Below are 18,786 nucleotides of genomic sequence, written 5' to 3'. Positions count from 1 at the left end.
AAGAGTTTGCAGATGAACAGTTCATTTCACACTTTCATTTCTTATGTTTATATGAACATTTGTCCTATTTTACTTTGTGTAATCATATATGTCAGGGGTGTCCAAACTACGGCCATTTTGAATCGGCCCTCAGCAAGTTCTAAAAGTATAATGGAATATGCCCACAAATTCTATTCTTTTCGTCTTATATTTTACTTCTCAAATCTATATGTTAAAATATATTAATGAGCCCCATTTTCAAATAAATTCAGTCATTTAGAATCTAAAACATTGTCTAACAAATCTTAGTGGATAAAAAAACCAGCTTGAAATGTAACCTTCATATTTACTCTAATTATCAGCACTCTGAGGCTTCTGTTTTAAGGAATGAGCTGCCAACAGAATAAATGAACCCCTAAAGAGAGACGGGATGTAGGCTGTTTTTTCCTTAAACCATTTGAAAGTATCGATCATTATTCACCTACATTTGATTTGTTTTGCTAACTTATAACTTAACTTATGAGGCAACATTCACCTCTAGAAGCGGCCCAGCTCTCCGTGTATTTTTCTGTCTGTGGCCCTCGGTGAAAAAAGTTTGGACACCCCTGATATATGTATTGTAGATTTGACTTGTGTTTATGTGAAATGTAATCTTTATTTTGCATTTTTTTACTTAAACTCCTTATTTTTATTGAATATTTGTATTAATTAACTTTTATTTTTATCAAAACATTTTTTGGGGTATTTTTTTACTTTTCATGTACATATCTTTTTATTCAATTTGACTTTATCCTGTCTTTTCTGTGGACATTTTGATTGAACTTGTACTGATTTAAATACCTCTGTTTTATTTAATATTTGTATTGCACATTCTATCTTTCAGAGTTTGTGATAAACGATAACAAAATCCTCCTTCCTGCAGGACTAATCTGAATATGTGTTGCTTATTATTGCAGTCCTGCTCACTAAAACTCTCATAGCAAACATGTTGAATGTCTGTTTCACTGCTAAAGTAAAACCCTTTATCTCCGTACAGTTTAAAATATGCTCCCTAATGACCAGATGTTATTCCCTCCGTCCTCAGGCCATCATCGCGCAGCAGGACAGTCACATGGAGCTGCAGCGGGCCTCTCTGACGGAGCGCGCCTCGCTGCCCGGGCGCCACCGGGGGAACGTACTGCTGGAGCAGGAGAAGCAGCGGACGCTCGCCCTGCAGAGGGAGGAGCTGGCCAGCTTCCACAAGCTGCAGTCTCAGCACCGGCAGGAGCAGCAGCGCTGGGAGAGGGAGCGCGAGAGACACCGGCAGCAGGTGGAGGGCACCGAGGCCCGGCTGCGACACAGGGAGGAGGAGTGCCGGCGGCTGGAGGTGAAGAGCTGCTTCCTAACTCAGCCAAAAGACACATGGACATGTTACTGCAGGGGCTGGGACAAAATACTGACCCTTATTAATGCCCCACTCCATAGTCACCCTGTTGTATATCTCAGTTCAATGTAAATGCTGCATTGTTTTCTAAAAGTACAAGAGAAAAACACAAGATGCATTTTACAAATACCACTATTCTGCACAAATGTTTCAACGCTGCTGTTTCTACGGCTGCAGGAGCACCTGGCCGAGGAGAGGAGGGAGCTGGAGAGCCAGAGGGAGACGTACCAGCAGGACCTGGAGAGGCTCCGAGAGTCCACCAGATCTGTGGAGAAGGAGAAGGAGCGCCTGGAGCACCAGAAGAAGATCAAGAGGAAGACCATCGAGGTAGGGAATACAGATCATTCACAGAAGGCCTTACAAAACAGGTCAGTACAAGACCAGAAAGCTACCTGTGGCTAGCGCAGAGAATATCTGATCCACTCGGGAAGGTTTGCCTTTAAAAAGAAGTGGACAGTCTATAGCACATTCAGTGTTGTAAATTCTTCAGGTTCAGAGACTTTTATTTTGAAATAGAGACTTTTATTTTGTAAATATCAGCTAGAGGCTGTATGTGCATGGCGTCTGCGCTCCGTACAGTAAAAAGACCCATCAAGGTGAAGTATTCTTCAGGTTTATAATCGATTAATCATTACAGAAAGACTTGAACTATCGGGGGACTCAATTTAAAAGGGATTTTGGAAAAAACGACTATAAATTGAATGTGATCCTTGGTTCCTGAAGTCCTTGAAGCTTGTGAATTTTAAAAGAAAGCTAAATCAAGACCGTTAGAGTTTATTTAAAAAGACTTTGTTGTTGAAATTGCTTAAATTAATTTGAAATGTAGGTTATTTTATTATTCCGACTATAAATCTCGATCTATCTTCTCTCTACTTGTAATCTTCTTTATAAAACTGCCAGATTGGCCCTTGAATTGATGGTATTTGGGCCTGGAAAGTCCTTAAAAAGCCCTTGAATCAGATGTTTAAGAGGCTGGGGGAACCCCGGGTCACTGCACTTTGTTTAAGTTGTGTGTAAGTAGGTGGAAAACGAAGATCACGGCGAGGTGCTGGTGATTAATGCTCACAAGATGAAAGATAAGAAGGGGATTTCCCATCTCTCTCTCGCCTCTTCTTTACACCGTTGTGTTGTTTCAATTTTCCAAACCTATCCTCCCCTCTCATCCCGTGGGCATGGAACATATACCCACCCTTCCTAGCATCCGAAACACTGATGTGCCAACGTTTTTTATTCAGGTGCTTTTACTCCTGTACCGTCTCCAGCCGCTCATCCGTGGCAGTCTTTCTCTCCCTTTAACTCCTCCCCGTTTCTCCCATGCAGCACAATGCGGGTCATTGTTTGTGCCTTTCATGGGAGAGGAGCTTTGAGAAGGATCCACTGACTGTAATTTCATGCCCGCTGCTAACAGATGAGTCAAGGAGCAACAGTGATGTTATATCGGTGTTTCCAAACGCCCGGATCACCAGCACGGTTTGCTCGGGGTGACTCTGAGACATGCAGAGGACAGGGGGGAGGTAACCGTAGCATGGGAACGTTGTCTTTGATACAGACTTTATCCTCTCATCAAACAGCAAAGCTTCTGACTACCGTGACAGTGTTGGTGTCTTAACTTAGGGTGGGGGGGTACGGTTAAAACCTCCATCATACCATATGTCATTTCCAATTGGTATTATAACATAAATGTCTTGTTGAAAACCAAAACAAAAGGATTTTTACGGGATAAAACCTCAGAAATGTAAGGCTTTAGTTAATCTCCAGTAAAAGAAATACTTAATAAAACAAACCCTTCATCATGTTGAAAACTGACATAAGAATCCTTTATAATAAATAAAAAAGGAGCTTTTTAACCAACTTTTTTCACCCCTTTTACAAAAAGTGAGCGAATTTATTCTGAGGATTTTTCTATATATTTTCTAGAGTACCGTGCAATATTAGAATCCTATCCATATTTAATCAATTGCAATAAAACCCTATGAGTTTTGCCGCTGAGAGGCTAAAAACCTGCCTTTTTTAAAGAGTCCGTAGTCGGTTTGAGTTCCTGTTGATGAATGAAAAAACAAAACAATATCCAACTCCTCTTAGTCATCCACCAGCTGACCTAAATACCAATCAACCACACCCGCGTGACAACTGGCGAAAGTGATAACCAATAAGAGTTGTTGTAAACGGACGTGAAGGTAATAATAAGCAATGGCAAAGCAAACATTCTGGAGTTAACAGAGCCCTCGACAGGTGGATTTCTACCTGTTGTCGAATATAAAATGCACATAATATACACCGCCAACCGTCGGCTGATGTCTGATGTAATTGACGGATGAGTTCATCTAGTTGTATCTTGCAGATGGACAGTAATGACAGCCCTGCTTCCTGAGTCACTTATGATTCTATCTGCAGGTATGGGTCAAGCGAAACTCACTTAATGATGGGATAGCTCTCTCTGACTAAAGCTAAATCCTTTCAGCCGAATGAGTCAGCGGGTGTCTGTTTTTCAGAAGGAATACCATGCTGAATTTTACCGTACAACAATGTAGGGACAAAAGGAAATGTGGATGCTAAACTACTACTACTTATTTTGGTGTCTCTAACACCAATCAATACCCTTCAGGCCCCATGTATGTGTGCATCCATGAGCCAATAAGCAGGGTCTCTAGCATGCTGTCATTCCCAGGTCATGCAATACCGCTCTGTCACACCCCTCTGTGTCCGATTACCAGGAACCAGCGTCCTTTAGCGTGTTGACTAAGCATCCGAGTACAGGTTGCTACTTCAGTGTGTGTGTTATGTGCGTCAGTGTCTCCTCTGTACGTCTCTTGCAAAGTGTCTGGTGTGTGCTGCTGTTGGTGTGTCAGTTTGACCAGGGTAGCGCACACACACACACACACACACACACGCACACACACACACACACACACACACACACACACACACACACACACACACACAGTCTTTTTCAGCTGCATTCGTTCAAAATCTGTCCCCTTAAGACAGGGACTTGTGGAGATGATGGTGTGAGGCCTTATTCCTCTGATTCCCTGCTTTGTTTTCATTCATGGAAAGAATCCTTGCCGTCGATCTGATCAATCGCTGAGAATCATTTAGTTGACCGAGGAAAGGAGTGTGTTTTCTGGTGAGGAATGTTAAATCCTATGGGCCCAGCTTTAGGGAAACTTCCTGAAGATGGGATTTATTTAAATATCCAGTGACACGTAGACTGAAAGACACTACAAAACCTGTGGGAGTGTTCGGACGCTTGGTGGACTCAACATTTAGTCTCGGTTTGTCCTGACAGTCAAGGAATCGGATCCACGAGATTGCTTTCTCTCAGAAGTTCGGCCAACTTTGATAGGTATCTCCTCACAAAAGCAACCGGTGATGCTACACAGTAACCCTTTTAAGAAATTTCTCAGCATGTGTACAAACTGGATTTGTCTTTTCCCAGAAGTCAGTCTGATCCTCTGCAGATCTGTGCCGATGCGTATCAGTTCTCCTGATGGAGGCTGCCTCCAGTGATGTCATTAGTCCCTCTCCGCCGTCTCACATTCCTGCATGTTGACGTCTGACAGTTGATTAGCCGGTTCCTCCTCCTCGTCCTCCTCCTGCACACCCAGCTGAGTAACAGACAGATGCCGTCCACTCAAGTCCTGACTTGTCAACGAAACAAAAAAAAGACTTCAGTGCAAATTTTGCAACTTTGCAATCCCGTGTTTTATTGAGATTCATACAACTTTAGACATCTCAAAGTCAGGGAGATAGAAATGATGTTTCATACCATCCCAAAGAATAAAAATGTGTACATAGACAGGGTTTTCTTCTAGAAAAATATAGTATGAGGCGCTAACGTGACTCAAGGTCTAAATTAAGCCCCGCCCACTTTCCAGTGAAAATCCTGCATCAGCGCGAAGCTGAAAATAATAGTTCACGTCTTAAAGCTGCTGAGTCATATATTGCCCTCGAACAACAAATAAATCCAGAGTTTCTTTCCTTCCTCTCCAGAAGAAAGGAGAGTAAAAGAAAGGATCAGAAATCTCAGTGTCAGCCTGCTGCCTGCCACTCGTCCCCTGCAGACCCACCGGACATCCATCCCCTATTTATTCTCCGTAAGCTGTCTCTGCCGTCTGACCAGACACCTGACCCCATCTCATATCTCTGGACTCATTAAACCCTTTCTGACCCACAGAGAGATTGTTTCCTGGCAGCACTTTAACATTTGTTGTTGTTGATTAGACCTCTCAATATATGACTACAGTACAAATACATACAGCAGTTGAAATAACTGCTTCTATAAATCTGGCTGCCTATCTACCATCTCAAAGAGTTCCCCATAACAAGATCGTTCAATGACATGCCTGAGTTCCCGGTAAACTCTGGCCGTACACAAACACAAGCAGCTGACGTGAGTTATTGCATTCATCATGTCATTACCCGCTGCAGGAGGCCGGCCTCTGACTGCGAGGTGCACGACCGACACTCCACAGCGACTCCTGGAGACCCACGGAATAAACCATGAGTAATGCGGGGGCCCCCGGATAATTACACATGCATTTACCCCAAACAGCAATCTGTGTTTGTTTGTCACCCAGTCTGCAAGATAAGACCTATCGGCACCCCATTAAATCCTGCCCGTAATATTTGTTTTAGACCAGCTTTGTGGTGTGTTGTGTACACACAGATGCATGGGTTGCAATTCTATACCATTGGCTGTCCTATGGGAATTTCTTGGCATGTCGTTATGGGAGATTTGGAAGTGGTTTGTCCCCCCCCCCCACACACACACACACACACACATCAAAAGCTCTTTTCATCAGCAGGATTTTTTCCAGGCAGCGCGATATCAACAGACATTTAATCACCACCACCCCCCCCCACCCGCATTAAGGCTCATCAGCAGACGTGCAGAGCTATGATTAGACCTCCATTAAAAAAAGTATGCCTACTTGTTTGTGTTTCGGAACATATGTGGGAGCTTGCACAAGAGCGGCGCTTGTTGCGGCACGTCCTGAACTTCAGAGGCGCTTCCCTTTCATGTGCTATCTCATGCGATCACACTTGGCCTCTTGATAACGACTTGGCTTTGGACTTTTATTGGCTCAGAGCCTCGAGCTGGATTGCTCAACAGAATGGAAGGTCATAAAGCTTGTTCATGGAGTCGGGGCTGTTTAAGGTTGACCTGTGCAAAACAGATAAAGTCCATAGAAAAAAATGTGTTTTAAAGAAGGAAACTGGAAAGATAGGAACTGCATTGTTGGCTTCTAGGTCAAAGGTTTATTTCATAGCCTATAAGGGGCCATATTCCACTCATTTTAGGGTTGATATTTGTGTGTAGTGTCTCTCCTGGGACATGTCTCCATGCTTTAATGTTCAAAAAGCTCTTTATGTTTCTCATACTGCCTGTGCTGCAGCACCTCTTTTCCCCCTCTGTCTGAAACCAGAGCCCACTCTGCTCTGATTGGTTAGCTGGCCGGCTCTGTTGTGATTTGGTCAACCGCTTAGAGATGTCCCGCCCCTTAGTCTATCACGTACAATGTGTTGGAGCGCTAGAAGTAGTTACTTTGTGATGTCACTTTGTTCAGGAAGTAAAGGAGTCAAAAGGAGGCGTTTCAGGCGAGAAACTCCCTCTGTGATCACAGGGTTTTTAGCCTTTGCAGACCGTTTACATGCACTAAAACCTAGAAAGGGAAAAGCATAATATGGCCTCTATTGAATAAGTCTTGCTCGCCCTGGAGTAACTTTTCTGAGCCGCAATTTAAGGACTGCCCCTTTCTCTGGCTTCTTACTTGAGATGAAAACAGTAAAAGTGGATCTCTGGTGTTACTAACTACACACATGTGACAGAGAACATGGCTTAAAACATGGGAAGGTCTGCCAAGCTCAAGAGAAACATTAAAGGGTTGTAAAGTGTTGACCTGTGTCTGAGTTATCTCCTGCTCTGCCTCTGATTTAGGGCGCTGTTGTGGAGAGTGTCCATGTGGAGAAACCCGTTGAACTCTTCACGCGTCGACAACTTTACCGTGTACACTAGGGTGCGATATTGGGGAAAAGCATGTTGTCAAATTACTTATGTTTAACATGTATGAGAAAAATAGAAATTGCATGTAAAAAAAATGCTGTTTTCTATTTGTGGTGAATACATGCTTAGTCATAGGAAAAACACACAGTCCAATGTCATTACATCACATTTCAGACCAAAAAAAAGAAAATTTTAAGGATTTTTTTGAGGATTATTCAATTTTTCAAATGGTAAATCTATCGAGTAGTCCCTGCAGCGCAATGTGAGGTCTGTGGGGCGTTGCTCATCATCAGACTTCATATAAATCTGCATTAACTCTGCCTGATTATCAATTATAAGCTATGAATAACTGGGACACAATTTGACGTTAGATTTGACCAATTTAAAGGCATCATTTGTTCTTTTCAAACCAATGTTGTATCAGTTTTTGCATTTCCTGAGGTAGTTGGCGGCAGACGGTCTCTTGTTTGTGACTTTGAAACCTTACTAACGTTTTCCAAACACCACAGACACACAGACACACAACAAACTCAACGATGGAGGCGTCGGTGCACCTCCTGCTCGGTTAAATCACTGTTTTTGTCAATGGAGTCTGGTGGCTTTGGCTGGACCGTAGAGAACAGCCATGTTTCAGGAGGCTAAAATAAGAGTGGCAGTGCATTGCTTATCCTCTGTGCTAGCACTCCTGTCAGATACAACATAAGGGGTTTAATATGACATGAATATTTACTCATATTCCTATTTAATTCTTACTTTTTGTATATTTTTTTATTATTGCAAACATTTCTTATATTTTATTTGTGCAATATTTAATAATACTTCTATATGTGTTCATTTTTTACAACTTAACTCCTCCTCCTGTCCTCCTACTGCTAGTATTCCTGTCAGATTCTCCAAACTAGGGGTGTGCAACCACCTTCTGCTGCAGGTAACACAGTGATTATTGATCAGTGTCTTATAAATAACCCCACTTTAAAACATCCAAACTGTCCTTTAAAGGCTAATGTTTGCTAATCTCATGAAGCCTCCACAGATCTGACCTACAATACTTACAGTATCTCACACATGGTACCATTTCACTCATCATATTGTGTAGTAGAGTCAGATTCAACGCAAGATAACGGTTTCAGCAGAGTAGAATATTACTAAAAGCTCTGCTGTTTCCTCTTGGCTTAGCTTTAAGTGAAAAAGATTAGCCGTCATTTCCGTTCGAGTGTGTTCAGCCTAAGAAGGCATTGTCACAACAGCATCAAGTCCTTCCCACAGACTGTTTACAAGGCAACACATTGTGCAGCGTACACATGTATGATATGGGAGTATCCGGGCAGTATTTCAGATGAGAGAAACCTGGCTGTATAATTAGCCGCTGGGAGCCTGTCATTAGCAGGAGCCTCTGGACGGCAGCCAGTGCTAATTGTTTATGTGCTGTCAGGACGAGCTCTTTGTGCTCTGCCCTGGAAACGGGCTGTTCGCTCCACTCAGAGCACCTTGTTGTGGGAACAATGCAACATCTGTGTGCCAAGATGAGTGAGTGCCGAAAGAAGAGGGAGACTTTCCCACTGCCTCGGGTCTCGAGAAGATACACTCTACACACACACACACTCTCACACGGTTAGATGAGCGTGCCCTTCATGGCCTGTGAAACATCCTGCGATCCCTCTCCCAACAGGAAGTGTTCTGCAGCGTCATCAATCAGAGAGCATGTGGTCTGCATAGCAACAGGAAGAGTTACACACTGATGCCAGACTTTTAATAAATCAACACTGGTGGTAAAACTTGTGTTAGATTGCTTTAGTCACTGGTGATTAAAACAATTCTGGAGATTTGGGCTGGTTGTAGATCAGCTGTGCAGGGTTTGTTTGTAGTGACAACAACTTTATAACAACTGAGGGGATTTTAATGTTGAAGGAATGTTTTACTTGAACATTTCCTATATTTTAATTGTGCGATATTGTGAACAACACTTCTTTATTTGGTTTTTACAACTGCATTCCTCCTGCTGTGTTTTAAGAATGCACCGCCACACACCAAAGCAACTGCCCTGTACTGTATGTGTGAGCCTGTTTTGCATTAACCCTGATTGTGATTTAGTTTAGCTTACCATCATGTTATGGGGTTGTGTGAAACATTTCAAATGAAAGTAAAAACATGCAATAAATAGAGAAAATCAAACACCATTTAAATATTTCTGTAAACGTATGAATTTTCAATAAAAACATAAAATACAAATATTTATTTAGAAATTTGAAGTTAAAGAAAGACATATTGAATAAAGATATGAATTAAAAGAATCACAAATGTTTATAAAAAGCTAAGAATTGTATGTAAAGATTAGCAACACAAATCTAAGATAAATATTTATTTGAATTTAAAGTAAAAATATTAAACCAGAATTAAAAAAGTATTTATCTAAAGGTAAGAATTTAAAGTAAAAAGGTGCAATAATAAACTATGGAAGTATTCAAATTAAATCCGAAGTCAAATTATAAAATGTGCACATAAGTAAAATAATTACACAATAAAAATGTCAAAAATGGACAAATATCCTCCTGCAGCCCGTTGACTCACACTGTTGTCAAAAGGCTTAACGTTGTCTAACAGTGAAAAGATGCTTATTGTAGTTGATCTAATGCACAGCAACATGTGGGATTACTAACAACACATGATACACACACTGTATTGTTGCAGAACTCCTGCTCAGCGTTATTGAATGCAGATGTGAAGATAATACCGACTCGTCTTTCCCTCTGGAGTAATTAGCCGGACAAAACAGTCAGTGTCTCTTTCCCCTGATGTCATGGGAGACATGTTCCTGTTCCTCTTCCCTTCCAACAGCCTCTTCTGTTTAGTGAGACGCGCCTGTATGTGCACAAGGACTATTAAGGGTTTTATGTTTCTCATTTGTGTGTGTGTGTGTGTGTATGTGTGTGTGTGAGCACATTGTCTTGGAGAACTTCAAAAGCCCGTTACCAAACTTACCAAAGTGTGTGCTCAGCAGAAACGGAGGCATGTGTTTCTGATTCCCTCTGCAGCCCATAAATACTGCGCTCCTCCACAGATTGTGTTTCTGTAATGACACGGCGTCGCACAGGCGATTTATTGTGTGTGTGTGTGTGTGTGTGTGTGTACTCTCCAGCTGTTTTAAGTTTTGTTTCACCCTCCAGAAATGTATTCTCATACAAAGCTAACAGCCGGCTGCCTACACACAAACAAGTCGAGTATATTTACTGTATAACTGAATTTAGATGGCATTTTAAGGACCTTGTTCTTTATTGTCAGGTCCTTGATGCACTTGTACTCCAGAACATATTGGAAGTCAATCTGAGACTGTGTACTCCAACAATTATCTTACAGCTTTAGTTACTTTATAGATATTAGCTTATAAGAATCATAAATCACCTACTCAATAACCAGCAGCAGTGAATGAGCTCTAGCTTTAGCCAGCTGTATGATTTTGAGGGCATGACTTCAACTTATCTTACAATTCACTGTTTCTACTTTAACTTGGTCCAAATCTTCTTCCACCTCTGCACACACACTCAAAATGCAAACTTGATGTTTCTGACCTCAAATATGCATGATTACAGTGCAGAGTCGGGAAGCCGTCCTTTTTTTCGAACCACAAATGCTGAATTCAAAGTCTTATGCGATGATGTTTGCAGCATCGCACACAGGATGCAGCTCAAAGTGCTCTGACAATCTGGCACACGGCACAGGAGTAAAATGAGACGTTGAAGTCTGTTAAAAGATATTGTCACACGTGCAGCACGAGTACATGACACACACACAGGACTCCAAGGAGGTCAGCATTAGCAAGAAGACGGATATAATGAACATGTTCAAAAGAAAAATAACAAAAGCCCACGGAAAGATCTCGGTTCAGAGCCAAGTGGACTAAGCTGCTTCCCCAATTTTACTTTGGCAGGTCAACTGAAAGGTCTTCCCTCCCCTCCTCTCCTCCTGCAGGTGGCCCCTCTGTCCGGCAGTCTGAACGGGGACCTCCTCATGTCCTCCGGCCTCACCTCCTCCAGCAGTGTCCTGGACATGCCCACCCCCCAGAAGCCCTTGGTGCGGGCCAGCATGTCCGTGGCCCCGGCCTGACTACGCAGAGCGGCCCGATGTGATGCTGCGGCGGGAGGCGAGCGCGTCCACCCTGCCGCTGAAGACGGAGGTGCCGCTTCACCTGTTCAGCACCACCAACCAGCAGCACAAACTGCTGGGGGTGCAGCAGCAGATCCCCACCAAGCTGGCCGCCTTTAGCAGCGGCAAGGGGAAGGGGGGGAAGATCGGGAAAGCATCGCATCGCAGCGACAGCAGCGGTAAGGAAATCAGATAGTTTGGGTCCCACTTGTTTAGCTTTAGATCACTAAGTGTAATCCGGTGAAATGGTCCATTCTGAAGACACTTTCTGGTGTCAATCATAAGGTCGCACTGTCCTAAAATAAGCTGCTTTATCGTCTATTTTTACTCTAAATGACACCATAACGTACAAAATAATACAAAGTCATTTTTCTTATAGACTTCTATACAATTTGACTTTTTTTGCACCCTGTGAGACATTAGACGGAACTGGCTAGACATTTTAGATCCACAACTAACACATATTTAACTTTAAGACTCATTTGCCATCTATTTCTTCCGTTAACTGTTGGTTCTTTACAACTTGGGTAATTCTTTTGGCTCTTACAACTCTTTATTCTAACGGAAACCTGGTTCTGTGTCCTCTGATGCCACACACTTTTTAAACGGACAGTCTGTAGAGTAAGCACTCAGAGGAGGATGCTTCCTCCCTACCAAGGAAACAAAGGGAGTGTGTAAACGGAGTGTGTTCAGCTCCACTCGCTCTAAAGGTTGCGAACTCAAACCGACAATTATCCTGAAAGAACACGGTTGTAAAATCTGTTTACGAGCGCTGCGTTGAGGCCCCCCCCCCCCATCGTCTATTACTCATGCAGGTGATATATAGCAGTGCGGCATTTTCTGTATTAAAATGGATTTCTCTCGCTCGTTCTTTATCGATATACGGAGCCATCTGTGGCGACACGAGTCCGACCCGACCCCCCCGGTGTGAGTGGCTCATTAGAATCACATTAGCTGTCGGAATCGGGTCAGCCCTCTGATTTATCAGAGAGAATGGCTGGGCGGCTCCGCTTTACCAATCTAATTTCACAATTAAATCACCTTCTGTCTGCGCTGCTCTCTTGTTCCCTGTGCTCCCCCCCCCCTCCCCATTCCTCCCCCCACCCCAGCCTCAGTGGATATGAAGCAGATGCTGCCGCTGAAGCTGTCCGCCCGAGACGACAGCGCCCTGAAGGCCAAACGCTCCGTCAGCCCCAACCAGCAGCCGCTGCTGTCAGCCCCCCCGCTGCCTCCAACCCTGCATCACCACTCAGGTACCTTTCACACACACACACACACACACACACACACACACACACACACACACACACACACACACACACACACACACACACACACACACACACACACACACACACACACACACAGTTTAGTTGAGAGTTTTTTTACAAATACTAACGAGGCATTAAAAACGTACTGAGCTCATTTGAAGCCTCTGATTGACAAGATTTATGTACAAAAAAAGGAATATGAATTGAATAGGGATGGCAAAGTATTAGCAAAACTTATAATAAAAACTTTACAATAACCAGATTAAAAGGAAATGGGATCATGCTAAGTCTATGTATGTATTTATATACAACAAAGGGAAAAAGCAGATACAAAAACAGCTGATGAATGGTATTTTAAACATTGTTTTAGGCATTTTATACAGGGACTAGTATTCTGTTATATGGGAAAAGCCATTCATAATTTTGAATCCCTAAAAAGGATGGAAAAATGTACCTATGCCACTTCCCCTCTACTCCAATGTAGACGTTAAAAAACCATGAGACGGCAAGTACATTTAGGAGGTTTTCGGAAATACAGACATAAAAACACCCTTTTTCAAATAGTTATAAGTTCACATTTGTTGTAACATTAACAAACACTAAATAATGAATCACTGTATACATAATTAGTACACCATTACATGTCATTTCAATTTATTACAGACTACAGGTGACTAACGATTAGCATGGATGCTAAGTTATCATTGGAAACGCCATAGACAAGCTAACTTCATTAGCATGGCCATTATTTTGAAATTTCCACACAAATTTAAATCTGCTTTAAATAAATATTTCAACTAAGTATTTCATTCAAATATAGCCAAATATAAACGGACATATGTGCTTTAATGTCCAGCAGAGCACAAGGGGCAGCACCCACTTCCTCCTCTGCTCCAACAGGACAAACCTGAACACACTCACCTGTCGTCTGTCTTTACCTGCTGCATTGTTAATCGCGGTTCCCACAGACACACACCAACACACACATTCTCCACCTGGACAGACCGGACTCCACCCGATCACGCTCCTCTCCAAAGTTGTATTCATGCCCAGCCTCACCCTGTGTAAACACCGATCAGTTTCACATGCTTCCCTGTGATGAATGGCAGGCTGTGCTGCTGACACAGACATTTTAACACTCTAATCCTGCAGCCCTGACAATCACCCCCGACACAAAAACACTGGCTGGGTTTCAGGTGATAGATTTCTGTAAGGCTGGGTAAACCCGGCTGCATTAACCAGGTATAAAGGACTAATCCCAGCGGCTGTTCTTATTCTATTTAAGGAGTAATCCCCTGTTCTCTAATAGCTGCAGCTGCACCAATTTCAGTTTTCTTGGCCAATTCCACCTGTATTTTTTTTTCTAAGAATGGTTAATGACGGCGTACACAAACATTAGTTTCATTGAACAACATAAAATAACATAAGCATTGACAGTATTCTTAATATTGATCAAGTTGCATGACCACTCCCACTCTCAGTTCTCCAAAAAAGAGGGTTAGTGAACAAACAAAATGAAAACTAATGCATTGTATTCCACTTTATCTAACAGGTTTATCTTTCCCAGAAGAGAACAGGTGCAATACATCTATAAAGCAACACACCTAATGTAATTTATGGGCTGTGACGTTACAGAACAGGCTGTATTTCATGTCATTTTGAGTAAATATGTCTAAAATGTGTGTTTTCTGTTTAAAAAGTGCAGATCTTGCAGGAGATTCGGATATTCATTCAGTCATCTGGTCTGTTTTTCCCTGACAGATCCTCTCAGTCCTCCAGACAGCGCTGGACCAGAGTCCTCCATCAGCACCCCCCACCCTCCAAGTGTCCAGAAGCCCCCACTGCCTACTGCACAGCCCCACCCGCAGCCTCCCAGCATGCCCCCCCACTCCCAGAGCACGGGCTCCCTCCAGCTGCAGCCGCCGGCCCTCGGCCCCAGCGCCCACGCCCACGTCCAGGTGAACGTTCCCGGGCTCAAAAACAGCCACAGCATGCCCCCCCCGTACAAGATGGCCCCCGAGGACCTCAACAAGGAGGACGTCATCTTCTTCTAGACTCCACTCTGCTGGAGAACCACAGAACGCGTCCCGAGGAGCCATAATGTGATGCTGACGGTACGATAAGGACGGAGCGACGCAGACTTTTTAATCGAGACTCTTTCAACACTGATTTGTTTTTAAGACGCCTCTGCTCCTTTTATTTAATATTTTTGGTTAATTTCTTAACTGAACAGGAAGTAAACGGAGGGAAACAAAGACTTCTTGTGAGGAGGAAAGGTTGTAATGAAGTTAAACAGATCCAAAGACATTAGCAGCAGGAGCTGGGGGGGGGGGGGTGGGGTTGGACTGAATGGGACAATGTGAAGGACGAACGCTCGGCTGGTTTTTAAGGAGACTCTGTCGAGCTTGGCGTGAAGAGGAGCCTCCGCTTCTCCTGGACCTCCAGGAAATGCTCCAACAGGAGCTCTTCCTGCTCCAGGGTTGATTTGCACTCTGTAAATACTCCTCTCCAGACTCATGAATGCAAAGCATGGAGTAAATGTGAAATGTTTGGGCGTCCAAATTGTGAAGATTCAGTTCAATTCTTACTCATGCTAATAACAGGAGGCTGGTCCAGTGTGGCCAGGGGTTGAGAAACAGGCTGTTGTGTAATAATAATCATTTCAAATTCAGTTTTTCAACGTGTGCAGACTGAGACCAACTCAGGGACGCCTTGATTTTGTCGGTACACATTAATTATCTGCAAGAAAATGGAGAATTTAAAGTAAAACGCAAAAAAAACCTCAATTATTTGGCCATTTTTAGAAGAAGCTCATCTTCAAACTATATTTTTATAGTGCATACACTATGGCTTTGAGCATGTGAGGTAACCAATAGACACAGAGGAAAAGTCTTTAATACAGAAAATTATGAAATCAGTCTGTACATTTGAGAATGTGCTTTAGTTTGAATACATTTAAAGGTATATGTCCTTTATTTTGAGGTGCAATTAAAGCCACTGACATCCATGTAATCAGCTGTACCCTGCGGACATTAAAAAAGGCCTCACTGAGTTTGGTATATTTCACATTAACAACTGTTTGCTGCACAATCCATGACATTTCATGTTGTTTTAAGGGTGAAATCAACCGAAAATCTGGTGCGACAGACAAAACAAAAGAGAAATTCACTGTTAGTATGAAGTAAATACATCATAACGAACATATAATTATGATTTTGCACTATTCTTGGTTATTCTTAAGACTGTACAGGTGGCTTCACTCATATTGTGCGTAATGATACGTTAATGCACTAATTCCTCCTTCACTAGGGTGCACAAACAAAGAATTGAAGTTGATCAATCCTGTCCTAATTTTCACCCAAAAGTTCACGTAATGTTTCCGGAAGCTTCTCTCTGGACTCTTTGCTGCATTTGTCAGGATGAAAGCCGGTGTGTTTAAAGACGTCTGTTTAAATTGAAACCCTGAGTCTTATTGACGGTGTGTTTAATTGAATCCTGATGACTATAATTAGCCGGGTTTTTAAATCTCTGAGCCTGACAGAAAAGCCAAAACTGTGACCTGCTCTTTATCTTTCTTCACACAAGAAAATATGGACCATCCAAATGTCTTTCTCTTCCACTGAAACAGATTCATGTGAGTCTCTGGGGGGGAAACGTCAGAGAAAGTCCCTGACGCTGTGATCGCTCGCTGGATTTTGTTCCGAGTGCTTCTGTATATTTTGTATATTGTTGTACATACTGTGTGTGAAGTCCTCTGCCCTCTCACACACACTTTATGTATTAGGAACATGCATTAAGATGTCAGCCAAAAGTCTCTCTGTGCACACGTGTGAACACACTTGGTTGTGTGTACAATACGGTACCGTTTGTCCGGCTTGGTAACAAAAACCCAACCAGTGTCTGCTGTTTTTAAACGGGCTGAACATGAAGGTATTTAATGTGTGTCGATGTCGTAGCATCGAGTCTCCTCTTCTAACATAATGTAGCATCCTTAAAAACAAAACCCATCCGCTCCTTTCAGCCGGTTAAACCAAAGACACACTCAGCTGTTTCCTGTCTGTGTCACACTGTGGTGTGTTATTACTTATAAAAATATCCTCCAGGGAGTGTCCCCAACAAGTGTGTTTACGGCGCATTGTAGTCCAGCTCATGTCCTGATTTAGGTCTAATTATTGGGTTTACAGTTTTGTTTTTACATCCTCTCGTACCGGATCAAAAATATGTTTTCATGCGTAAAAAAATAACTCTTTTTCATGCATTTTTTGCCAAAGAAACTCTGGTAAACACAAGATTTAAAGTGGTGCTTTTGCATGAATCTGAGTGTTTAAAAAGTCTCCCGATTAAATGACCAAGAATTTAGTCAGTAGGGGACGGACCTAAAGCGTACACAAACAAACAAACTTAAAAGTGCTTTTTAAAGTAACATCAGGACATGAGCTTTTCTAATACAGCTGTGGAAGATATTGCATTTTAACCCCATCTCTTAAACCCAACAATGTCTTATGGATACGTTTGTGAACATACTCGATGGTGGAGCGATGTAATAACGTACAAACCTTCCAGACTTCGACAAAACAATCCCAACTCAACTTTCTAGCTTTTTTCCCAGCAGCTTTCAACCATATCCACCTGTTCTCCACCAGCGTAGTGAAGCCAGTTAACTTAAAGGCTAACACGCACAGGAGGTCAGTTGTGAATCCTTGCAGTTAGTGATACGTTGCAAACTTTGGGAAAAGGCATTTAGTGGTGCTTTGTTTGTGTTTATCAAACTACCATTTCCAATGATGAAAATGACCTTTCATGCTTGACTTTCCCAAGATATTCCAATGTCGGTCCTTGTATTTAAGGTGTGTTTAATCCTGAGTGGAGGACGGTAGGCAGCAGGATCATTGGTGTAAGAGCCCTTTAGTTCTACCCCAGGTACGAGACGTGTAGTGAACCTCAGCAGGAGAAGTGGAGCTGCCTTTTTAAAAGCCGATCAACTCAAGTCTTAAATGTTCTTTTCAGAAACGCTGAACTCTGCTCTGTTTTAACCGTGTGTGTGTGTGTGTGTGTGTGTGTGTGTGTGTGTGTGTGTGTGTGTGTGTGTGTGTGTGTGTGTGTGTGTGTGTGTGTGTGTGTGTGTGTGTGTGTGTGTGTGTGTGTGTGTGTGTGTGTGTGTGTGTGTGTGTGTGTGTGTGTGTGTGTGTGTGTGTGTCCACCAAAACACAGTGGATTCTACATGGTTTCCAGTCGTATTTTAACACACACTCGTGACGCGCGTCCTGGACCTGTAGCGTGTAAATAATCATGAACATATTTTATTTTTCCTCTGCCAATTTTACACTAGTCACTTTGGATAGTAGCATACTTGAAGGGGGAAAATGAATGTTTATAATGCTTATTGTTGTTCTTATTATTGTCTGTCAACTTTTTATTTACCGAGATTTGTCTAATGACGTTTGGAGCACACAGCAAAACTGATTTTTGTACCGTTTTATTTTATTCACTGTGAGACGTTAGAACGACCTGTGGACACAAACTGCTGCCTTAGAGAGAGTTTAGTAATAAAAAAACAGTCTTGAAATGATTTCTGCTGTCTTTGTAGTTCTTAAACTGTGCTTTTTGGGGTTTTAGTGCATGTAAACGGTCTGCAAAGGCTAAAATTCCCCACCCCCCCAAGCCCGAAACACCTCCATTGGACTCCTTGTGTTAACTTACTCAACATAGTGACATCACTATACTACACTCACGCTTCTATTAGCTAGTACTCCAACACATTGTACGTGATAGGCTAAGGGGGCGGGACATCTCTAAGCGGTTGACCAATCACAACAGAGCCGGCCAGCTAACCAATCAGAGCAGACTGGGCTCTGGTTTCAGACAGAGGGTGAAAAGAGGAGCTGCAGCACAGGCAGTATGAGAACAATAAAGAGCTTTCTGAACATTAGAGCATGGAGACATGTCCCAGGAGAGGAACAAAGTAC

At 42.7% G+C, this 18,786-nt stretch overlaps 1 protein-coding gene across 1 annotated transcript in view; it reads left to right on the top strand.

Annotated features, from left to right (window-relative positions):
- arhgef18b (rho/rac guanine nucleotide exchange factor (GEF) 18b) overlaps positions 1-18,389 on the top strand; it is a 50,393-nt gene extending 32,004 nt beyond the window's left edge. Inside the window, 6 exon segments of the mRNA XM_063891140.1 lie at positions 1,064-1,345; positions 1,580-1,729; positions 11,376-11,507; positions 11,509-11,728; positions 12,659-12,802; positions 14,582-18,389. Coding sequence (XP_063747210.1) covers positions 1,064-1,345; positions 1,580-1,729; positions 11,376-11,507; positions 11,509-11,728; positions 12,659-12,802; positions 14,582-14,874 — 1,221 coding nt within the window. The 3' untranslated portion in view covers positions 14,875-18,389.
- The last annotated feature ends 397 nt before the right edge of the window (positions 18,390-18,786 follow it).

Source organism: Eleginops maclovinus, chromosome 9, assembly GCF_036324505.1.
Source record: "Eleginops maclovinus isolate JMC-PN-2008 ecotype Puerto Natales chromosome 9, JC_Emac_rtc_rv5, whole genome shotgun sequence".
NCBI lineage: Eukaryota > Metazoa > Chordata > Actinopteri > Perciformes > Eleginopidae > Eleginops > Eleginops maclovinus.
The sequence above is the reverse complement of the archived record's forward strand: the minus strand, read 5'-3'. Positions and strand labels throughout refer to the sequence as shown.